At 40.1% G+C, this 23,548-nt stretch overlaps 3 protein-coding genes across 6 annotated transcripts in view; 2 read left to right on the top strand and 1 right to left on the bottom strand.

Annotated features, from left to right (window-relative positions):
• Positions 1 to 11: 11 nt before the first annotated feature.
• Positions 12 to 5,179, bottom strand: pdzd11 (PDZ domain containing 11). Of its 2 annotated transcripts, none has more exons than XM_071917103.2 (6): positions 5,129 to 5,179; positions 4,456 to 4,561; positions 3,033 to 3,173; positions 2,822 to 2,920; positions 1,790 to 1,850; positions 12 to 1,391 (listed from the first exon to the last, which is right to left on the bottom strand). In XM_071917103.2, exons 2-6 carry the CDS (start codon positions 4,546 to 4,548, stop codon positions 1,357 to 1,359), a joined length of 429 nt encoding a protein of 142 aa, XP_071773204.1. In that variant the 5' UTR covers positions 4,549 to 4,561; positions 5,129 to 5,179; the 3' UTR covers positions 12 to 1,356. The 2 variants fall into 2 exon arrangements, with proteins under 2 accessions (XP_071773204.1, XP_078145170.1); XM_078289044.1 differs by having other exon boundaries at positions 4,456 to 4,564; positions 5,129 to 5,170.
• Positions 5,180 to 7,097: 1,918 nt separating this feature from the next.
• gdpd2 (glycerophosphodiester phosphodiesterase domain containing 2) lies at positions 7,098 to 19,585 on the top strand. Of its 3 annotated transcripts, none has more exons than XM_071917106.2 (16): positions 7,098 to 7,194; positions 10,158 to 10,409; positions 10,921 to 10,994; positions 11,323 to 11,404; positions 11,551 to 11,644; positions 12,015 to 12,074; positions 12,191 to 12,289; positions 12,380 to 12,473; positions 13,183 to 13,328; positions 13,776 to 13,858; positions 14,661 to 14,820; positions 15,033 to 15,239; positions 15,330 to 15,478; positions 16,132 to 16,279; positions 16,773 to 16,855; positions 18,837 to 19,585. In XM_071917106.2, the coding sequence occupies exons 4-16, from the start codon at positions 11,358 to 11,360 to the stop codon at positions 18,895 to 18,897; spliced, it is 1,431 nt and encodes a 476-aa protein (XP_071773207.2). In that variant the 5' UTR covers positions 7,098 to 7,194; positions 10,158 to 10,409; positions 10,921 to 10,994; positions 11,323 to 11,357; the 3' UTR covers positions 18,898 to 19,585. The 3 variants fall into 3 exon arrangements, with proteins under 3 accessions (XP_071773207.2, XP_071773206.2, XP_071773205.2); XM_071917105.2 differs by having other exon boundaries at positions 11,301 to 11,404; XM_071917104.2 differs by lacking the exon at positions 10,921 to 10,994 and having other exon boundaries at positions 11,301 to 11,404.
• Positions 19,586 to 20,052: 467 nt separating this feature from the next.
• Positions 20,053 to 23,548, top strand: part of dlg3 (discs, large homolog 3 (Drosophila)) — a 77,710-nt gene continuing 74,214 nt past the window's right edge. Inside the window, exons 1-2 of the mRNA XM_078289294.1 lie at positions 20,053 to 20,233; positions 21,180 to 21,311. Of these exons, the coding sequence (XP_078145420.1) occupies positions 20,218 to 20,233; positions 21,180 to 21,311 (148 nt within the window). The 5' untranslated portion in view covers positions 20,053 to 20,217. The remainder of the gene's footprint in view (positions 20,234 to 21,179; positions 21,312 to 23,548) is intronic.

Genomic DNA, 23,548 nt, shown 5'->3' with positions numbered 1-23,548 from the left:
GTTCAAGATAGTTTTATTTTGTATTCAATAAAGTCAGTCTCATGAAAAAACCTAGGTCAGATCGATCATCTGATAGTGGACAAAAACTGTTTCTCTTCTCATGACTTTTATTAGTAGCAGTGCACAAACAAAAGAATAAGACAATGTTTAGATGCACCAGGCATGTATTTAAACATGTCTTTAAAAGAGTTTAAAAGAAGTGAACTTACTGCATACTTAAATACTGCAGTAATATGTAGACTGTTACAATATAACAGGGCACAATGTAGTGTACTGTATAGCTCACTCTAACAGCATGTTGCAAGTTATATTCATTGTCAGAAGTTTGGCACCTCAAAAAACATACATTAAATAAATGCAAAATTATCTTTAGTTCAGACCAGAAGCAGTGTGAGTACATATATAATCAACTACATGCATAAGCTGGTATGAAACATCTGTTAAAAAAAAAAATCTCAATATTTTATATTTAATTTACTACTACTTTACAGTATCAAATCAATACTGATGCTAATCACTGGAATATATTTACACCATTTTATACATTAAGTATTTCATACACAATGAAGTATTACTGTTGAATAACTAAAACTTGAATGTATATTTGCACAGTGATATACAGTGATATGATATATGCATCTGTTGTCCTTGTACCATGTGTATCAGCAAGTACGGTGAAACCCCAAAAGTTATATGTATTTATATCTACATATACACATATATAGTAATTGGTCTCTTTATCAATATTACCAAGGAAAATGTGTACATTTATGATACATGGTGACTAAAGTCATCTGATTCTATGGATAGCTGCATCTGGTCAGGGCTCGAGCATGAAGGGAATAGAAGCAATGGTTAATTCAGTTATTATAAAGGTTGTGTAAACTTTATGCTAGGCGAGTCTTGTTTATCAATACTAAAACTTGTAAATGTGATGTAAGCAGTCTGTCAACAATGCTTCTGAAATGTGTCTATCAGAGTGTGTCAAGGAGTATCAAGAAGCTATCAAAAACCAGATTAAAACGCTGTACAACACTGTAGAGTTCAGAGACTCCTCTGTGATCTAACTGATGGAACAACATCAGTCTTGGACCAGAGTGGAGGAGAGAGTGCCTGGCTGTCGGGGTGAGAGAGAAAACTCAGTATTTAATGTATTGTCCTTGCATGTAGAACTATGAATGGGTCTGTTAGTCATAGATCAGTCATCCTGAAGCTGAGACAGAATGGAGGCTGGAGTCTGTGGGAGGAGGATAATGACGCACGGTGACGTGTCCATCCACCAAGGACATCAGTCCCACTGAGGCTCGCTGACTCTCCCTCTTTTTTTGTCTCTCCCTCTAGGTGATCTGCTGCCACCTAGTGCACAGTCCTCTCCTTCTGTCTCTGGTAGTCTGATAGAAAAACACAGACATTAGAATCATCCAAACAATGTCACTTCAATGTCTCCCACTTGTGTGATGTCATTTGGTCCCCCAAAGCCAATTTCACTGTTCAGCGCATACAATGGGATCAGCCAGTTAGCTTAGCTAGGTGGCTTCTGTTACTTGCTGGTATCAAAATTCCCTGAAAATACCTGATGAGCTTTAAGACTTTTGAGGCTGACAAGCTACTTCAGAAAGAGATAAAAAGTACTGCTTGGAGGCTACTTATCATTGTCTTGCAATGTGATGCGAAAGTATAACAGACTGTATATCAAACCTGGAAGCAGATCTTGCTTTATGTATATGTCTTACAGATTATCATCATGCTCTGGACATGATTTTGTGAAGCAAGTGAGAGCAAGACTTACTGTAAGGAAAGAAGCGCACCCTCATCAGGATTTCTCGAGCCGTCTTCAGAATCTCCACAGCCTGAAGAGGGAGAAGAAAATAACTTAATGCAAACATACAGTAAAATGTTGTCCTCATTGAATGTGTCTGCCTTGGGCAAACTGGTCACAACAATGGGACACTGGGTCAGGTAGTTTGTTTTTGTGATATGCTATTGATTTCCAAAGGGACACATGTTCATAGACAGCAGGCAGATGCTTGCTATCATTTGCATGTTTGATATTATAATTTGTATGACAATATCAGCATCCTAAAGAATGAACATCTAGAGGGAGCAATGAGCCATGAATTACTAAATAAAATATAAATTTATCGAATATACTCTCGCTGCAGGGTCCTGCAGTGTTAGTACCTGACTAACCTAAATGCCTAATGTCCACATTTAATGTTTTCTATCTGTCATTTCTGTTTAATATGCATGCAAGGGTAAATAAACATGATTAAATTAGCTTGAATTGTGTTTGAAAAGTCAAATTTGTATCAGCTAACAAAATATACCAGTAAATGCAGGGAGGAAGGCAGTGCAAAAGTCATGACTGCCAATGGCATGAAGGAAATAATTTTAGGTATTACTTGCTAACAGAGCTAAATACTAATGTTTTAGACAGAGTATGCTGATATTATGTCTTTACCATTAGCTAGAGTTGTAACAATTAACTTTAATCACACAATGTAATGCTCCCAAAATAATATGCTCCTCACTAGTCACAATGTTGCCTGTGGACAGAACGTGTCGCAGCTGGATGCAACAACCAACAAGACTTTGGACCCAGTGAAAATACCATAAAAGTGCTACGGGGAAAACCTGAGTTGATAACTTGACGAGGGTTTATGTCTTTCATTATTTCACAGCCACATATACCAACTTTCAGATGAAAAGTGGTGTCGCTGTACAGTATCCTTTTAATATCCCCCGTATTCTGGGATGAGAATGACAACACCAGCATCTTTATAACACAGACTCTGTGTATTAAAGTACTACTTTGACTTACCCTTGAGTGTTCTATGTCTTGGAAGTCAACCTCATTCACAGAAAGCACCTGGTCTCCCTCCTGTAGCCCGGCCCTGTGGGCATCAGAGTCTGGGACCACCTGCCAACACACACACACATTAGAAATTGCAAAGTAGAAAATTTAGAAAAGCAAACAATGGGACAGCATTTCATGGCATAAGTCAATCCAAACATCAAAGCTGCACACACACCTTGGATATAAAGATTCCCAGCTGGGAGGCCTTGCCCCCACGGATGTTGAAGCCCAGCTGTGCCCCCGGAGGTTTCTTCAGTACGATGGTACGTGGTAGGAACTGGGCGAGCTCATTGTTGTAGTCTGGGTGATGAACTCGCTATATATATGGCAAAGAGAAAATACTGAGTGTACTCAAACCAGCATGGTGGCATGTTGTCTATCATGACTCTGGGAGATCAGAAATGATCAGTATTTGTCTGACATCAATCATCCACAGTGAGATAAGGGTTCACACCCTTCAGAAAATCATGCACCAGGACATTGCTGATCAAAGGAACAAGGATATAGACACAGTCCAGCTATGCCTGGAATTAGCAGGTGTACACTGGTAAATCCCCTGGGGAAGCATCTGAAAAAAATCAGGGCATGGCACTAGACATGGCTGAAGGAGTGATTGGTCATAACATTACATGTGATCATTTTTTCACATCGTACGCCCTGGGTGAGGAACTGCTGAAAAGGAAGGTTACCATGTTGGGGACAGTGAGAAAAAACAAGCCGGAGCTTCCCTCTGAGCTTCTTGCGATGAAGAACAGGAAGGTAACATCTTCAATGTTTGCCTTCACTGACAGAGCCACTGTCGTCTCCTATTGCCCAAGAAAGGGAAAAATGTCCTGCTGATGAGCACCATGCACAAAGATGCTGTCCTGAGCACCAGAGAAGACGGAAAACCACAAATGGTCTTGGACTACAGCGAGACAAAGGGAGGGGTTGATAACCTGGACAAGGTCACAGCCACATACAGCTGCCGACACATGACTGCCCGTTGGCCCCTTGTCATTTTCGTCAACATCATTAATGTGAGCGCCTACAATGCCTTTGTAATATGGAGCGAAATAAAAGGACTGGAACAGCGGAAAACTGAGGATTTTCCTGGAGCAGCTGGGTTACGCGCTGGTGAAACCTCATATCGAGAGAAGACGGTGCCTTCCAAGAGCATCAACAGCTGCTGCAACTGTTGTGAAGGACATCCAATGTCCTTATGTTTTATTTAAAGGGCTATTTAGGTAGTCAACAAAGAAACATAAAGTACCTGACACATAAACTTGGGTAACAATTTTAATTATAATAATTTTCTGGAGGTTTAAATTGCTGGGGTCAAATTGACCCCAAGGATAAAAGATGTTAGTAAATTTGAAGATAACAGGAGGGCTAGAAAGGGTTTAGCCCTTTGATTCACGACAACAATCCAGATGTGTCTGTGACACTATTCTTTTTTTCAGTGTCCAGGTTTTCTGCATCATTTGTAATTTAATAACTTATTTTCTTTGCCAATACTTGATATACATATCATGTTTTATTAGAATGCATTCACTCTGCGTAAGGTATGTTTGAATATGATCTTTGTATATCAAGACAAATGTAGGTGAAGCTCAAACCTCTTGTGGGGCTATCCATGCTGGAGGGCTCTCATAAGAAGGCAGGAACACCACTGGGAGCTGGTAGTCATCATATGGAATTTTCTGGTCCATGGTTTGCTAAAAACTTTTAGAAAACAAAGTGCATTAACATTTGACACCTTCCGTTTATTTAGAAAACTCGTTACTTTAGATGTAGTTTATTGCTTGTTTGTTTGTTATGATCAAAGTCACAGCTATTCTTCACGGCTCCACATACATCCAGTATACAGAGTAGATAAAACACCCGAACAGAACAGTGTATACAGATCACATCAAGACCGCCCACCAACAGTCAGTCGGTTTACTTCTGCTGAAAAGTTCAGCTAGATAATTACACCAACCACCATAATATAAAGACCTGAAATGAATGCAGTGTGATAGAAATACATTTGCATCTGACAAAGAAAGGTAAAGCTGACACAGGCTGAATTCACAGTGCAAACACCTGCAAGCAAACGCTAGCAACCGTTAGCTTGCTAGCTCAGCTATGCTGAGGCAAGCTGATTATTCTGTCTTTAATTACACATCGTTGTTGGCTAGCATTCACTGTTATTATCATTTGAGCTATAACAATGAACTTGACGCATACTTTCTCTACCAAAAATATAGAGCGACAGCCATAAATGAAACGACAACAAACAAATAATCTCACCCAGATAGGTGGAAGACTAGCAGCAAGTCGAGCTACTTCTCTAGCCACGCCTTGCGCATGCGTACTAACGAACTTCTGAGGCACTAAAGGGTTAGTTCATCAAAACAAACCAAGGAAGCTGTGTAGTTCACTACGTTGGGCTCGATAGAGAAATAGATGGATCATCACTCCTTACTCGTTTAAGTACTTATTATACATATTACTCCCTGTGAGCAGTAACTAAGTCGTTATACTATTCATTACAATGTTTTGTCATTACATATTATCCCATTGCACATATTACACAGTGCAGCAGCCATACAGAACACTGACTAAACTGGACACTGCACAAGGCACCTTTCATTGCTACTGCACAAGATAGGCTATTCATAGTATTCTGTTACATCATCACATGGTCATCTTGGTAGGAAAATAACAGGTGATTGTAATAAATTAACAGGTGATTATAATCAAATGACAGCCACAGCCAATGAACTGTCTACAGTATATTGTAAGGCACCATATTGGTACTGTCATGAATATATATATAAAAAAAAAAACCCTACAGACCTGTACTTTAACAGCACACTAACATTTCAACAATTGAATTAAAAAAAGAAGTCTAACAAAAGCAAAGGGAATACTTCCATCCAGAGAAATAAATATTAAGCTATTTCTCGTCTAAGCTAACTCAACTGTCATCCATGGAGCTCGCTGGTGACAAGAGAAAAGCAACATTTTCAGTAATAGCCTATAGCGTGTGAAACAAATGATGTATCTACATGCAAAGTCTTGTCAGAGGGCTGTGATGGTCTGATACACCGAGCTGATTCTGACTGTGACCTGTCACAAAGCATGATTATCACCATTAACAACAAAAAAAATGTTTTGAAGTTCTTATCCCCAGTCCAGTCCTAATTAGGCTTAGTAAATTCAAGATTTCGATAACTTGGATTACAGCGTAGGAGGAAATATTTTCCGACCAAAGCAACGTTTGAAGATGCATTTGGCTGAGCTTTAAGATTAGCTACATATGATTAGGTGAAATGGATTTAAGTGCCAATAACACGTGCTAGCAGCTCTGACGTGCTCTCACGTGCAAAAATACACTTGTAGCCAGAAGATATTTAGATTTTTTTTAATATAGAAAAAATCGCCAAGAATATATTTCCAACGGCAAATAGGCTATCTATCATAAATCTGCAATAGCCTACTCATCATAGGCCTGCATTTTGAATGAATGTTACATGGATACAAATACAATTTTGGCCAATTTGTGTATATTTTGAAACATATCCCCAAAAGTTGGCCTATAAACTATGTCAATCAATCAATCAATCAGACTTTATTTGTACCCTATAGCACTTTTCATACAAACAAATGTGACACAAATGCTTCACAGACTAAAACTTGATAAGACACAATAAAACCAAGGAAACGTCACAGACTAGATCTTGATAGGACACAATAAAACTAAGGAAACACTATAGAGACAAGATTAAAACAATAGCAAGATACGGGGACAAACATAAAAATAAAGAAAAACCAAAAATGCTCGGATTAAGATGTAAAAGCTAGACTAAAAATGTAGGTCTTGAGTTTGTTTTTAAAAATGTCAACACTCTCTGCAGCCCTCAGATGCCCGGGAAGATATGTGAAATGGTGTTTTTTTTCTTCATATGGGCCGGATCAGTTAGGCCATGTTATACTTAATTAGACAAAACAAGGCCACTAACATTTCACCAAATCAATTTGGAGACGCCGTGCCATTATTGACTGCTGCTGAGGAACAAATAAGTGATCAGCTGTCTCAGTCGCAGAGGTGCGCTAGTCTACCGCAACTTTGTGGCTTACCTGTGTTTGGGTTTGGATCCTCCCTCCTCCCTCCTCCCTCCCCCTTGCTTTGGGAACACCCCTTAGCTCGCACCCATTCAATTGGGACCATTCACATTCCATCCACGGTTTCACTATTCAAAGAGTGGAATAGATCCGAGGGAATAAAGGCAATAAGAGAGTCGTTTCCTCAACCTGAAAGCGCAAACAAGTCTGTGGTGTAGGAGGCTGTAGGCTACAGACTGTGATTTAAGGTAAGTTACTGTTGACTAGATAGATAGATAGATAGACAGATATGATTAGACTTACACAAATAAAAACATACTTTAATCAATACAAAGTAAATAACATTTGTCAAGTTGTAACACACACATATAGATATTTACCTATTACACTAAATCAAGAACAATAAAATATAGCATACATACACATAAATCCACACTCATAGCACAATCAAACCAATCACATAAATAACTGAACTATCTATTGTATCTCCTGCAACAAAGAGCTTATGACAGATAGGTAGATAACAGAATGTTAGAAAGATCTAACTTCATATTGTAATTTGTTCAATTAAGGTGGAACTTGACAAAATAGCTCCTTCTACTTTGCTGATTTTAGGACAGATTTTGTAAACAAATGGGATCAGTACAGATTGTGCACCCTAGACTCTTGAACAGTCCTTTTTTAACTTTTGTTGCAATGGAGGGATCAAAGTGGACAAGACTATAGTGTCTGTTTGTCCATTTTGTCTCAAAGCTGACAGTGAATAAAGGATGTGGTGTTTATTTGTAAACAGGTCAGGTGAATCCGGTCAGATCAAAATAACACTTAAAGTTTCTACTTCAGTATCTCTCACATCAGGATCCATTATTGTATCAAACATTATCTGCTACTGAACTGTTTGTAGTGTTGGAGTAAAATCTAATTGTTGGATGTACAACAACTCCTGAATTTCTATCTATCAGCAAATCAAACAACAAGCATACTGGAATCTTTGATTGGAGTGAATATTTCTGTCATCAGTTTTTATTAGTACACTCATCACATTTTTCTCTGTCGAATCACAGTTTACATTGCCAGCAGCATGAAGTGATAATCACTTTTTGGCTGATTTACCAAATCAGATTAGCAAGGTGTGTCTCCTCTGTATCTATTGTACTAATTGATACTACAGGCGCCAGGTGTGTTCTCAGGTGTGTTGACTTGACTTTATGGAGAACTTTCCAAAACTTTCCCCACATGTTGAGGAAATTCTCTGCTCATATATATGTTTTCATTATATTTGTCTAGAAGTAAACATGTTAAACTGTGCTGTTCGTAGATGGCTGATACATGTCTAGTCCAGGATGATTGTGCGTGCATATTAAATAAGATAAGATATACTTTTATTGTCCCTGTAGGGAAATTAGTCTTGGACTCTGTGTTGCTGCGTCATTTAATCAAATCATTAGTTCCATACACAGCATACTTCACACCATACATATAATCATGTATGCATACAAAAAAAAAACATACTTATACATATTCCTACCAATAAAAGAATGCAAAGCAACTCATTGCTCAATCCCATCGCATCATACCTGCAACTATTGCACTGCACACACAACCTCTATAGCCTATTACTGAGAAATTATTGACTTATTGCACAGCCTCTCTTATCCACATTTAACATAATATTGCACAACCCCTACAGCTTCATACTACACTATTACTCAGATTCTTAATTGAGGTATAGGCACAGATTAATTTTTAAAACGGTTGAGTTTACAATAAGGAACTCTGTAACATTCAGAAGTTAGGAGCTGGTGCTCAGAGTGGAGAACATGGGAAGGATGAGACAGTATTTTCTGCACTTGTCTGATGACAGGGTGTGTGGTGAACAGAGTATGAGGTGAACAATTATTACAGCAATTACAGATGTAAATAAACAATTAGGTCTTTGGCCTAGCATGTCAGCAGTTCCTAGGATACACATAAAAGGGACACACTTGGTACGGTGCTAGACTGTAAAAAGTGTTTAATTGTTCTTTTAGTTTCATGAGGACATTTCTACTTCACTTGCTTTTGTCAACCTATCTTTAGCTGGCAGTGTGATGTTTTTAAGCCTTATTGCTCAACAGTGTCCTCAGATTTAAAATTTCCTGGTAAATGCCCGGTTCCTACAGTGAAACTAACCCACTCAAGTTGCATGTCTGTCTGACATTTATATGGGTAGACCTGTCTAAACATGTTGTCATCATCGGATGGGTATCTTCAGATCTAATTCTTCCCATGAAACACAATACTTGGTGGTATAATATACATTTGAGATCTCATTTTCTCCTCCCATTCTCTTTTGAATAGTGTGGTAGGCTTTCAGGTTGAACACATTTTTCCTCAACGTTATTTGCTGTATCTATTCAAACAATGCGCCCCAACTCTGTACTTCACTTTGCACCCCGGAGGCACTGACTAAGAAAATACAGTGAATTATCCTCAGTCATGAGCCTTGGAAGAGGTTAGCTGGCAGAAACTCAAATCAAATCAAGGCAAACAAGGAACTGCAGGTGCTACAACCTGAATAACCACGTGTTTCATTTTTGCATTTTCTTTTTTTTTTTTCATTCTGGCTTTAAACATGAACCTTAAAGGTGCCTCTTTTCAGTGTAAGCTTTGACTTATTAATACCCCTCGGGTGGGTGGCAAAATTCCCATGTTTGTTCACGTACAATGGACAAGAACTTGGCAACTGGAAAATGATTTGCCCCAACCTGTTTACCTGTTTTCCTTCTGCAGCCTATTCCCTAGCTACCGTATGCCAACAGTGAAGTTTCTAACCATCCAACGGCCTAGTCAGACTTTTACTCTGCCCATACCCAAACACTGTCCTCCTCTGCCTCAACATGCCAGCTAGTTTTCCTTTACTTATACGCTCTGGATGTAGCCCCCTCCTCAGCCCCTCCACTCCCTCCCTGTGTGTGGATGTGCCTGTCACTGTTAGTGTCTGTATAATGTGTTGCAAAGGCTCGAATGGTGTGACTTCACTCTCAGGCTAGTCTGTGCTCCTCTCTCAATACCCCATGGTGTTGGCCATTGTAAGCGCTGCCAGTGGATATACCCCCCTTATAGAGGCTCTATTGAGGGGGTTATTGAGCAGGGATTGCCCTGATACCCATAGATATTCTCTTTTTTTCCTCTCTCTCATTCGCTTTTTTTTCCCTCCCACACTCCATAGGTTTAGCATAGTGAATCAGGCCAGGCCTCTCCTCGCACAAAGTGTCCAGAGAAAGAGTTGTCTCTTTCGGCTCCCTCCATCCCACTCCAGGCTGGGTGTATCAGGTGTCTAGACTGCACAGGACAGGACCTGCACTTCCTACACTGTGAATGCGGAGGGGAGGTGATGTCGCCCGACGACAGTTGTTGCAGAGTTTGCTGCAGGGGCTTGTATAGCTGCTACTGGAGGCACCCGAGCGAAAGGAAGAGAAGAGTGAGTATTTGTAGCCATATATTCATGTACTGTAGGCTGTGACGAACTGAATACTCTCACTAGCAAATCCTGATTTTGCTCAGAGGTTACACAATGTTAATTTCCTCCATACTTTACTGTAATTCCGTCTGTCTGATGGTTATTGAATAACCTGTTTCAGGTGATTCACACTACTTGGGCAATGAATTTGAAACCCTCTTGGAATAACAGCTGTTTTAGGGGTTTCAGTTTTCAGTGTCCTGGTTCTTGCACTGGGGCATAACCTTTACAAAATCCCTATAATTAGGGATTAACATTCCACTGGACTAAGTTCAGTGTTAATGTAAAATATTTCCCCATATAAATTGTTTTGCAATAGGAAGCCTCTGTCTCAAGCGTGGTGCAAAATGCAGTGGATGTTTTTTTGAGAAAGAGTTATTCACACCTGTTGAGTAAATAAAAGCATTGTCAATAAAGTGGAGATTGCAGAGCGTGTGTCAGGACTAATTACTAAACTCACGGGCCCTAACAGGCTCGTGGTGGACTGATCTGGAACGGGATTACAAAGGGGGAGGGTTTCAACGTCTCTGGAGGGGGATGGTTGAGGTCTGTATTTTGGCACAGAAAGAGAAAGAGTGGAGGATGGTGGTGGCGTGCGGTTAATGGTGAAAGTGTGTGAAAGGTGCTGCTTGCCCAAAGTTGTCACAGCATTGTGCAAAGGGCGAAACCAAATATGTAGAAATGTTGGAATTGTTCCATAGTCTTAAAGGATCAAGTTCCCTCTGGTATGCCATACACAGCAAGCACACACACATATACACAGGATGCGGGATATTATTTTATTGGTAACCTAAAAAAGTGAAAATGCATAATATTACATGTTAAAAGAGTTACAACTTCTTTTCATTTTAGCATGCATGCTGTTGGTTCTCAGTTGTCACCCTGGTGTCCCTGCTCACCCTGTGCTGGATGTACATTTGTCTGGTTACTTTCAATGACCGAGAGGATGTTAACTGGTGAGTGATCATCACACACACACACACACACCACACACCACACATTGACGTGAGCACAAAAGCCCAGAATCCTTTCTTTTTTGCTTGCGCATTCATTGACCTTTATGCTGCTAACCCTGTACTGCCCTCTATTGTTCTATTATCAGGAAGGGCTTCACATTACTGAAACTGTGGGTGAACTGGTTCATGGTGCTGATCATCATCTCTGCGGTGTTGACCAGCTACTGCATTCTGCTGCTGGTGAGAAAAAAAATGTGGATAGGTCTACATTGTTGATGTATGCTATGTATTTATGTATTTAGTCGGATGCAGTGGTAATGATTGAGAGGCAGCGGGATATTACGCCATATTGTCATAGGTGTTGTTAATTGCTGCAAGGAAATGGATATTACTATTTTTTGCTGAATAAATTGCACAAAATAACTATTATTTAGCCTACTGGAATTAATGTTAGAATAGTGGAATCTATAATTGTAGACATTGATATTAGGACAGGTGCAAAAATTATTTTGCTCATCTTGAAATAATATCACTCTTCGACTGCGTCTTGTTCAAATCAAAAGGCATGGTTGCAATTACCTGTTTTATAATTCAACATAATTCATTACAGCTCTTTGCACTGTTCCAAATTGCCTTGAGAGAACGACTGGACTTACATTGCCTGCACAAGGTATCTTAAACGTTTCCCATCCAATCCTTTTTCTATTCTCCCATCATATATTGAGGTTGTTCAGGGTGAATTTTGGGTTGCTTACCACATGTCATATTTGGGTTTTCTCTGCCTAGATCCTCCTGTTTTTTGGTGTCCTATTCATCACCTTTGGGGTCACAGGAATAAGCCTTCAGTGGCAAAAAGAATGGCCAACCGTTCTTCTCTCACTCCAGGTACAGTAGGCCAGTAGTGTGTGTACATTGGTGAGTTAGTTGTTAGTTGTCTGTGCAGTATGTCTGATGTGTGTGTTGGCCTCTTGGCAGGCTACAGCTCCTTTCTTGCAGATGGGTGGTGTTGGAGCCTTGACCCTGCTCAGCTGGCTTGTGTTCCAGGGCTTCCACCGGGCGCACAGAGTGGGTGGGTGTCAAGAGTCATTTAGTAGCACACACTGCCAACACTCACTAGCCATCACAAAATCATGACAAGGCACAGAGATCAAAACATTTCTATGACATGAATATCATCATTGGCCTGCAAAAAACATTGTATCAACTTCACGGGAATAGTGAAAATGGGATTCATTTTCCCATATGTGCCTGTGTATTTTTCACTTTTGACAATGGATAATCAGTGTTTTGGCAAGACAAGAAGGAAGAAGAACAAAATGTTTTTCCACAATGGTTAAAAAAAACTATGGCTTTTGATTTACAGATTTATAGATGTCTACAGTTTACAGATTTATAGATATCACCAATAATTCAGACTCCTGTGTAATGATCACAATGCACAGAATATATCACATTGTTGACTATTCACATACAGTATTAATATATTAACAGATGGCTATTAGTTTACAAAGTAATGTGCAAGTAGCATATGTACTAAACTATGTACAGAAATATGTACATGTCAATTCCTGTAAAGAAAAGGCAAAATTGGAGATGCAAGGCTTTAATTGGATGGCACTAATGATATTTAGGTTACTCTCACAGTACTAATAATACACACATAATTTCCATCTGGCAGCACTTCTGAAGGAACTACTGTACAAGTCCTCTGTTCAGACCCAGAGCATAGTAAATATGAAAATAGGATCATCTCATTATTTGACATGTGCTCCCCTCAGGCTCCAAGATCCTGATCGCAGTGGCATTTGTTGTGGTGTCAGCAGCCATCTTCCTCTGCCCCCTCCTCATCCACTCCCCTTGTCTGATTGAACTGAATGAATTACCTCCCAAACCTAATCTCATTGGCCACCGAGGCGCACCGATGGTGAGTGTCTTTTTTCCTCCACAAAGCCCTGCAGATAAGCATGGTCCCTCTCATATTAGAATCTGTGTTATCATTGGTACAGTTTAGGAAAGAGCTGTCAAGGCTGGAGTATGGCAGTTATAACTGTGTGTTGTGTTTTATTTAGTCAAAGAGAAGTATTTTAATATCATAAACCTCCGTCATCATTCAGAGAAAATACATGTATATTACCCACACTGATGTAATAAAACAGCAAATGCTTCATCCCCGGCTCAGGTGTGAATAAGTCATGTGAGGGTCCCATATGTCACGCCGCTCTGTCCTTGTTCGTTTTTGCTTTGCTCCTGGGTCACCAATAAGCTCAATTTAACACCGTGCGCGGGGCTGTGTGTGTTCGCACGGCTTTAGGGTAGTTTGTGAGTTTCAGCACATGAGTGTGTCTCACCCATCTGTCCTCGCTGTGTTCAGCTGGCTCCAGAGAACACCATGATGTCGTTCAGGAGGAGCGTGGCGTGCAACGTGATGGCCTTTGAGACCGACGTGCAGCTCAGGTACGACGGGTTCACATGGAGTGGTGTCTCTTAGCAGCTGAAACCAAACAGCGACAAAATGTTTTAGAAAGTTTGGTTTTTAAAGGGGCAGTGGGTAAGATTTTTACTGCCCCAACGCACAGAATGACTATAATATATCTGTGGGGGTGTGATAGGGTTGTTGATCAATACCAATGACTCACCGGTTACTTCGCCTGGTGCTGAGATAAGTTCTATCGATGTTGTTGCAATTCCTGCTGGTTGCCAATAGATGTCGATAAAGGTCATAGATTTTGATTTGATTGAATTTATTATAGTGTCATACACCCACAAGGGCTTACAAGCCACTGTGAAACAAAGTCAAAGTGATCAAACAAATGGTACAATACTGAAAACATAGAATGCATGTTGTCCATCTGTAATTCACCTTCAAATTACATTACAAACAATGAATTTCAATATCGCAGTGTCCAATATTTCATTCAGAATTCAAAATAAATAAGGATTCCTTCCTTCTTTCCCATGCCTTATTATTGGGCAGTGTCAAAGTCATGGTTTCTAAACAGATATTCAAGTCTTTGACCATCCTCCATCAGATATAAATCACAATGAATTATCTTATCGCACAACTTAATTCTCAAATCATTATATAAAGGGCAATAAAACATAAAGTGAATTTCATTTTCAATCTCATTGAAGCCGCAGAGTGAACTGGTTAGTGTTATTGTATTGTCCAGTTTCATCATAGATTACTTAATGCCCCTTTAAGTTAGGATTGTTTTGGCTTCATAGACGCTAATTTTTATTCTTTGGTCTGACCAAGCAAAGACAGGGTTCCCTTCCTGATGCATGACCACGACTCTGGGTTACTGATGAGAACAACAGATGTTAAAGAGAAGTTCCAAGGGCAAGACTTCAGCCACAGCACCAACCTCACCTGGGAGGAGTTACAGAGCCTGAACGCAGGCGACTGGTTCCTAAAGGTGAGGGCTGTGTATTTATAAATGCTTAATTTATCTGTATGTTTACACATTTGTTTATAAAGGTGTATATACTATCACACAGCATGCTGTAGTTAGAGGTAATATCTGACTTTTTTTGGTGCTTTACTCTTCATAGTACCATTTGATCCATTATTTTTGATGACACAATGATGTCTATAATCAAATCATAACCTAAGGTCTTTGATTTCCAGACAGATCCTTTCCGCTCAGCGTCCCAGCTCTCAGCACAGGAGAGGGAGGCAGCCAAGACTCAGACTATACCCTCCTTACTTCAGCTCCTCGACCTTGCCAAGCAGCACAACATCTCAGTCATTTTTGACCTAAAAAATGACAACGGGAGCAACGATACCGCGGACACAGTCAGCACCATCCTGAGATCTGGCATCGCCCCCGGCCTGGTGAGTGTAATGTTAAAACCCCTTCACTGGAACTAGATTTTATGATAAAGCATATTGTTTTTTTAAAGATGCTGTGTTTCCTTTTCACAGGTCCTCTGGCTTCCTCCAGCAGAAAGAGAATATGTAATGGGAGCTGCTCCAGGCTTCATACAGGTCTACAACAACATATCTGATATGGATGAAGAGGGAGGAAACCACTTGAATGTGAAATATAGCACCTTGAATACAACAGAAATCAGGTAAAAAAAAAAAAAAAAAGAAAAAATCTGAAACAAAATAACCCATATTATCTACCGTAGCTGTGCCAGGGGGCATGCACAGTGGTGTGTTAATTAAAAGTGTGTCTGTAGCATGCTGAGACACAGTGCTGGTGCTGAATATAGAGACACATGAACAGCCTCGGGGGAGCGAGATTCAAATAATGTTCTCACCCAGGAGTGCTGTTTAATGGTTGAGCACACCCACCGTAAAAAAAAAAAAAAGCCTCCTGAAGAAAATATTTGTTGGAATAGGGTCTCGAAATGTTTTTATGATGATGGTAAAGTGCCAAGTAAACAGACATGTTAGAAGGTTGTGAAAGTTAGAGAAGGTTTGACTAATGAGCGCTGTCTTTGCTTTATGAGATGAGATGGGTCATGTTTCCTAGATCATGTATCCTAGATCGTGTATTAGCGATCTCCAATTACTGTTCAGCACAATTAACACCACACTTTGAGGTAATCTTTAATTACAGCTTCGATGACATGGCTTATGTTTACATTGAAATGGTGTGTGTTGGGGTTGGGGTAGTGATGCTTATGATGGCAGTGCATGTGTGTGTGTGCATGCATGCATGTGTGTGTGTGTATCTGTGCATGCATGCAGACAAATCTATGCATTTTGTACCCGACAGGGAGCTTCGGCGCAGGAACGTGTCGGTGAACCTGTGGGTGGTTAATGAGCGTTGGCTGTTCTCTCTGCTGTGGTGTTCGGGGGCCGGCTCTGTTACCACCAACGCCTGCCACCTCCTACAAGACATGAACCAGCCTGACTGGACTCTGGTGAGCAACGTTCATAGGCTGCACGTACAGTAGTAGCCGAGGCAGGCTGCTGTTTTCTAAGAAAGTCACGCTTTTTCTCCACCTTCTGTGCATTTCAAAGGTGTTTCAGATGAGTTAAAGCGTATCGCTGTTGACATGGGAAAACCTCAACTTCAATTTTGGTGAACTTCATGTTTTAACTTTAACTTGAAGGATTACATGGTTCTCTATGGGCTGAAAAAAAGTCTATGACCCCTGGGACCCCTTATGAAACACTTTCAAAACTTCACTGGATAAACTCAAAAATACATGGTGGTCGAGCTAAAAAAAAAAAAAAGGGGCCATATTTCTTAGTTCCTGAAAGTTTACATTTTTGAGATAAAATGTTTTCACCCAACAGCAACACTACTACAATACTAATACCGGAGCAGACAAGTTTGTTAGGAACTTTAGTTAGTTATTTGCCTGGACATGTGACACGCTCTGATTGTGTGAGTGTGTCTGTGTGTTTCAGGGACCTGGTAAATACAGAATGATATGGATCACAGTGGACCTTGTGTCTTTGCTGATAATGTGCACACTCTTCATCTTACAGAGGTGAGCAGTGGTTTGTTATGCACAGTAGTGGCTGTTGTATGATATGACCTGGTGTATGAACAGAGAATGACTTTTCCACTTCACTGTTTTTCCAAGGAAAATATGCTGTCATAATAAAGGTAGGTTTGAAAAAAAAAAAGTGGAAATATTCACCGTAATCATAGTAGAAATTGAAAGACTACAATTGGGGTGTTGCACACAATATTCCAGATAACAGCTCATATCATGGTTAAAGTGGGGATATATGCATCTTCATATCTCATTTACAAATATGTCTATACATTAATAAATAGAATATAGGCTGCTAATTGACAAAACCCAACACTAAAAAGGATAAGATGTATCCACACCTTAGTATCCCTGCCAATAACGGTATATATCCAAGCTATCATGGGTTTCTCGTGATGAAAGCTGATCCAAGTTATCTTAAATGGGTGTTGATCAGAAGAGGAATGCTGCATGGGCTTCACACGTGCTCCCTGGTGATGTAGAGTGTAGAGGGGAAAAAAGAAGAAAAAATCCAAGGCTCTCTCTGCTGTATAAAGTTAAAAAGCTTTTATTATTCTTGGCTATTTCACCAACGCACCATTGTTTCATTGTTCTCTGAACCCTGAAGTAGGACGGGTGGAGGTGGTGACTCGAGTCACATGACTTGGACTCGACTCACAATTTTATTTGCTTGAGACTTGACTTGATACATGAAGAGAATACTTGAGACTTGACTTGGGTTCTGGTGACTTGGGACTTGACTTTGATGACTTGAAAAGGTTTCTAAACTATTGACAAAAGATCTTGTGTTTGTGTAAATGACTTAGATTGAAGGTTATGAGATTTGTTCCACCAGACAACTGTCTTTAAATTCTGTTTTCTGAATTTGTATGGAATCACTGCATTTATTGAAGTTGAAACTGATTATAGAAATCAAACTCATGATGCTCTTACCAAGTTTTTATCCTATTAAAACCATATTGCATTGAAAAGTCCTAGATATTTAGTTTTCTTTAAGATATGAAATTGATACTGGACTCTTGATTTGTTCTGACTTGACTTGCTGTTCTACATTTAGACTTGAGACTTGACATTAATGACATGGACTTGACTTGGACTTGACTTGGTAATCTACATTTAGACTTGAGACTAGAGTTGACTTGGTCACACCTGTGAGGCCGGGTGGGGCCACAAAGCGTTGGTGCGTTTTCTAACATTTTAACATGAAATAGCCAAGAATAATAAAGGCTTTTTAACTTTATAGCCTACAGTGGAGAGTGCCTTGGGTTTTTTCTTTCTTTTCCGTCTCATCTTAAATGGGATTTGAGGTTTATGTATGAGCCAACTCAAAAACAGAAAACCAAAATATCTCAAAAATATGATAACAGGATACTGGTGTGCATGTAAACACACTCAATGCTATTTAAGTCTGTTTCAGGCTGAATGAATTCTGCATTAACTCTAAATGTTTCAACAATCTAATTTCATCATATGTGATTTTAATGATGGAAAAGAAAAAAAAACTAGTTTGTAGCCAAACGATACTAACCTCTACCACTTTGAGAAGAACTCACTCTTGTGAATTTGGATCAAATATAAGATGAATCAATAAATATTGGCATTTTTTAATAAAATCAATCACAATTGCCATTACTCCTCATATCAAGCAAAACATTTGGGGCCTGGTAGCAGATCCTGACATCCACTCTTTGAATAATGTGACTCCTACTATGACAAAATGATTGCTTGATTGGCATAAAAAAAATCTAACTAACTATTGAATGTTATTGATGTTATGAGCCTGAGCCCTTTACTTGTAAATCGTAACAGTTTAGAGGGTGTGATCACCTGTGCATAGTTAAACAAATGAACACCAAGTGACATTATAATTATTATTTTTATACTAAAAACAAATTTATACTAAAATGGATGCATAGACTTTTAGAATGGAACCCTTCATTTGTATTCATAACTTGTGTGTGACTCTAAACAGGGAAGGAGAAGCAACTTCCAGCCTGGAACCAGAGAGAGTTGTCCCCCTTCTTGCCCTCTGAGTAGTTCGGCCTGGATCCAGCGGTGGATGGTTATGCCCCGAAACCGACAAACATCCCTGTCTTTACGACCAGAATGGTTCAGCCCTGGATCAGGAAGAAAGGCAGTTGATTTGAATTACCATACCCCACTGTATTTTGAAGCCATGTAAATTACAGTGTTCTTTTTACAAGAGACTACAAGATGTGAATCAAATATCGGCATGATGCCACTGGATGGCGATTTCAGAGTATTGTTTGTTTTAATATAAGGCTACAGAAAGCTGCTTTACTGTTTTAAGTTTATTTTTAACAGATCTGTTATGTTTTATTATGTCCCTGTTACTACTGAAAATGCTAAGCTTGTATAAGAGCAACATGTAGATCAAAACTGGATTTTTCTCTCGGCACTTTATCTCATCATGTTAGTTTTTGCTCGTTTCAAAGGTTTTCCTTTTCATTGTATGAACACTGCTGACAAACCTGTCTAACACGAGCTCAACATGATAAAAGTATTTTCTACACTGTAATGTCTTCCCCATGTAAGACAAGTAATGTATCACCGTATTGATTTGTGTGTGTGTGTGTGTGTGTGTGTGTGTGTGTGTGTGTGTGTGTGTGTGTGAGAGAGAGAGAGAGAGAGAGAGAGAGAGAGAGAGAGAGAGAGAGAGAGAGAGAGAGATGATTGTAAGCATGTCCATTTTGCAGCACATTAAATTGGTGAACTGTGATTTGTTTGCTCCCTGCACCGCCTCGTCGCACCACTAGATGGCACACATTGCAATAATTTGGGAAAACAGGCAACTATCAGGCTGATCCACAGAGGGAAATGTCAAGTTTAACCAGAATGACAACATAACCGACTGAGACGTTATTGTTCACAAATGATAATGTGATCCAAAAGAAAAAACGGAGAAAATGGTCTGTGGGTATTTCTGTGTTTAAAATGGTAATATTAGTGTTATTCCCAAGGCTGAGCCCGTTTCCCATCAAGGCGAGGCAAGTGCGAAGGGAGGAGGCGCATGACACGCTCTTGGGACTTTTTTTTTTTTTTGTAGTTGTTGCCCAAACTTCAGGAAAGTTAACATGAAATACTAAGTAACCTCTGCTCGCGCCACATCTCGCCTGTGTGGATGTGGATCTCGCCGCTGAAGTAACTGTTCAGGCAGGCTGGGAGTGTCTGACGTCAGGATAAAACTCAAGATCTCACTTGTTTTTGGAGAGGGGAGCGACAGTTCTGTTTTTATAATTATCCACATGCTGTAATCAGACTTTTCTCTTGCTCAAACTGCAAGTCGCCACCCCTGTCATTTACATGGTAGTTTACTTTTCGTTGGCTACACCATGGTGCATAAATATGGTAAGTAGTGTGCATCTTCATCTTCCTCACGTGTTCATCTGTCAAAAAAGTTTCGCAGTCACTCTCGGTCAAAGTTGAACTTCATACCCACCTGGATTCAGCCTGTTTTGTTGCCAGTTAATACTAGTTTAGTCATTATTGCTTGATACTTGTTACATTGGTGTACTGGTGCACTAGGTTGAAACGTATAATCCCCTCGAGAAAACAGGAAGTATTTTTCTCCATAGGGAATGAAATGGGGCAATGTAGTGAAATCCCCGCTGCTGTAGGACAGGCATTCACTGTTGTCGGGCTTTTCTCGCACAAAAAATGTTCAGGTTCAGATAGCTGTCAAGTAGGCTAATAGATTTACCTCAATGCAATGATGTGCATCATCATCTGTGTTAATTATATCCTCACCACCCACTGGGTTCAACAACGAGCTGTACACTGGTACTGCGACGGAAAAACACCTTTTTTTGCCATATAAGTTACCAGCCAGTCCCATTGCTGTATCAGGCTGTAGGCTAAATATATGATGTCTGATGAAGTCCCATACCTAAAATCTCTATTATGTTTCCTGTAATACTCCTATAGGCACTTACAGTTTGCCTGTGGTAGCTACTCAAAAGTGAGATTGTACTGACCCACCTAATAGTATTATGGCATTTTATTAATTCCTTTGGTATCCCTATAATATCCCTATAGTTTTGATGTGTTATAGTATTGTTGTAAAAAATTTATTTTAGGAGTACTGTAGTTCTTTTTAGTCAGGGTTTTATTATTTATATTTTATCCCCTAGATTAGATTTTTTTTTTTTTTTTTTTTAAACATGATAAACTAAATTTAATCCCAGCTCATAAACAGCTACATCCTCCCTTCAGGACACCATTGACTTGTCCTGTCACCATGAATAGACTCTCTGGGTGATGTTATCCTGAGACTTGTGCTTGTTTTGTGAGGCAGACACCGAGCGGGCAGTGGGGCTGCTGAGACAGTACCATGCCAACCTGACCAGTCCAGAGGAGCAGGCGCTGAAGACCAGCGTGGGCAAAGTGTCTGCCATCTTCGGCAGCCAGCTGTTTCAAGCCCTTCTTGGTAAGAGAAACGCTATGAAACTGCCTGTTTGGGTGTGGAGGAGGGTGTATTACTGCTCTAGCCTGGGTTTGTAACATCAGAGTTTATCTCAAAGTGAATAGAGAACCATTGTGGACTTTCTAAATAACTTTTCCCTTATATATTTTTTAATTTTGAGGTAAGCGGTAGTTTAGCTAAATACTGTATTTGTTTTACAGCTTTATTATTTTTTTGGCAGACTATGCTTCAATATTCATACCACATTAATCTTTTGTTTCTTTTTTATTATCTGTAAAAGTGCTTATATACTCTGATTTATCTGTGTTTTCTTGTTATTGCCTGCAGTCAGACACAGGACGTAGACAGGGTCAGGTTATATTAATTTGTGTGGGAAGTTAACTGAGCCTAAATGTTTCCCAATTAAGCCTTATGAAAGAGGCCTTTCAGTTGATCCCACAAAAGGTTTGCTGTATAACCCCCCTCTGTAACATACTCAGATTGTAATGAAATCCCAATAAAGACACAGTCAACACAGTCTATGTATAGCCCACTGAGAGAGCTTGGTCTGAGCTCAAACTTCTCACATTGTGGAAAAAGAGGCCCTCCCTTTCAGAAAATCTCTCTTTTATGAGCCATATATTGCATCACCAGGTGTAAACATGATCCACGTCATTATTCGGAAGAAACCGAAATTGTTGAACTGACTCGCCACTGCCAGGAAGCGACTCGCTGCTGACTAAATAGGTATTACCAGTTCAGAATCACTCTTGCAGAAGCACGAGCGTGGAATAGCTTGTGGAATAGCTTTTTACGACTGCAAGTCATCTAAAGAATCACTGTTATGTGCAGCCAGCTGTACCTTTATGACAAGTTTGGGTCTTTGGGAAAGGAACTTGCTGTGAACCTTAACCTCAGTTCTTTTTAAAGCAAATTAGTCCCATTTAGCCAATGGTTGAGTGGTCTTTCTAATTACCGCGGCCATGCTATAATGACGCTTGCCCTTGGGTCTGCTGTTGCTACTGCTGACCCACTACTGCCTCTGTGTTGAGGGGGGAAGGGCTACCATGGCTCAGGCAGGGGCTAAGAGAATAAGGCAGGCCTTACCAGTGATGTACTGAAGGGTTAACCCACCTGAACTCACACCTTTTTATCTGTGAGGTAGCTTCACCACCATTTTAACAGAGAATACATCTTAATATGATATTAAAGCAGAGAATACATCTTGGTATTGATGATATAAATTCATAGCATGCAGTAAAGTGTTAGGCTAATGTAAGTTGCATAAAAACAGGATGCTTGTTATCACAGGGACTTGAAACCAGGCCTTCAAGTTGGAGGAGGGTCTCCCTGCTCACTCCCCCATTATCCCACCACAGCGTCAGAAGATGTTTTCAAATACTGACCTGTCCACTCCAGCAAACACAATAATTTCCACCACAAGGGAGTACAGTTTACATGGAGGAAGTATCTTTTTGTATCTGTACAGGATTTGAATGCTCATAAGCATTAATATCCATAATTTCAGTGATGCAGAAGAGTGATGTAGTGAGTAGGGAGCCTGTCCTTCAGCTGGAAGGCACAGGTTCAAGCACAATCCCTGCTAAAGTGTCCCTTAAGTGTCCACTAATTCCCTTCTAGCTCCAGGGGCGCTGTTCTGTACTTGACTCGGCGCTCTTACCTCTCTCTGGAGGGGGCAAGGGGAAAAGACAAATTTCCCTTCGGGGATCAATCATAAAAAAAATACCTTGTCCAATGCTCCAGTGTTGTCACTGATTTGCCTAAGGGGGACTGCATAATTCGTTGGGGACAACATTTTCATTGTACATGAAGTCACTAGAGACTCTGAAGACTGCTTGGGAAATTCTCCAGAGGGGGCCTGGTCCCGGTAGAGGGGGGCAAGCACAGGGAATCAAACTATTACATTATTATTAACAGCACATAGAACATAGGTTGATATTCTGTGGTGTTTTAATCTATCATCAGCAATTTAAGGGGTTTGATTTAACATAGTTGTCTAGTCATTTATTAAAGTGAAGGATGGTGTCAAAGTAAAGGAGTCTTTGAAAATCAGAGAGAGGATCAGAATTCCAAATCAGGATTCCAGACATTCCAGAGATGGAATGTTCAACCGTTGCTGAGTTGGAGGTAGATAGGAAAACACAGCGCTCCTGGCTGACAGGACAGGCCTCCTCCACAACTCTCTGGGCCTTCCTGGATCGTCTGTACTGAGTCTGAGGGTAGAGGCAGGAGCCCACGGT

This window comes from Centroberyx gerrardi, chromosome 16, assembly GCF_048128805.1.
Source record: "Centroberyx gerrardi isolate f3 chromosome 16, fCenGer3.hap1.cur.20231027, whole genome shotgun sequence".
NCBI lineage: Eukaryota > Metazoa > Chordata > Actinopteri > Beryciformes > Berycidae > Centroberyx > Centroberyx gerrardi.
The sequence above is the reverse complement of the archived record's forward strand: the minus strand, read 5'-3'. Positions and strand labels throughout refer to the sequence as shown.

What these genes read in the sequence shown, in the direction of transcription:
- pdzd11 (XM_071917103.2), bottom strand. Translation starts at nt 4,548, where the DNA reads ATGGACCAGAAAATTCCATATGATGACTACCAGCTCCCAGTGGTGTTC. An exon ending in CATGGATAGCCCCACAAGAG is followed by an intron (nt 3,174 to 4,455) that starts GTTTGAGCTTCA and finishes CCATATATATAG; the next exon opens with CGAGTTCATCACCCAGACTA. An exon ending in AAGACATAGAACACTCAAGG is followed by an intron (nt 1,851 to 2,821) that starts GTAAGTCAAAGT and finishes CTCCCTCTTCAG; the next exon opens with GCTGTGGAGATTCTGAAGAC.
- gdpd2 (XM_071917104.2), top strand. Translation starts at nt 10,323, where the DNA reads ATGTCGCCCGACGACAGTTGTTGCAGAGTTTGCTGCAGGGGCTTGTAT. An exon ending in GAGACCGACGTGCAGCTCAG is followed by an intron (nt 13,859 to 14,660) that starts GTACGACGGGTT and finishes GGTCTGACCAAG; the next exon opens with CAAAGACAGGGTTCCCTTCC. An exon ending in CAGGCGACTGGTTCCTAAAG is followed by an intron (nt 14,821 to 15,032) that starts GTGAGGGCTGTG and finishes TTTGATTTCCAG; the next exon opens with ACAGATCCTTTCCGCTCAGC.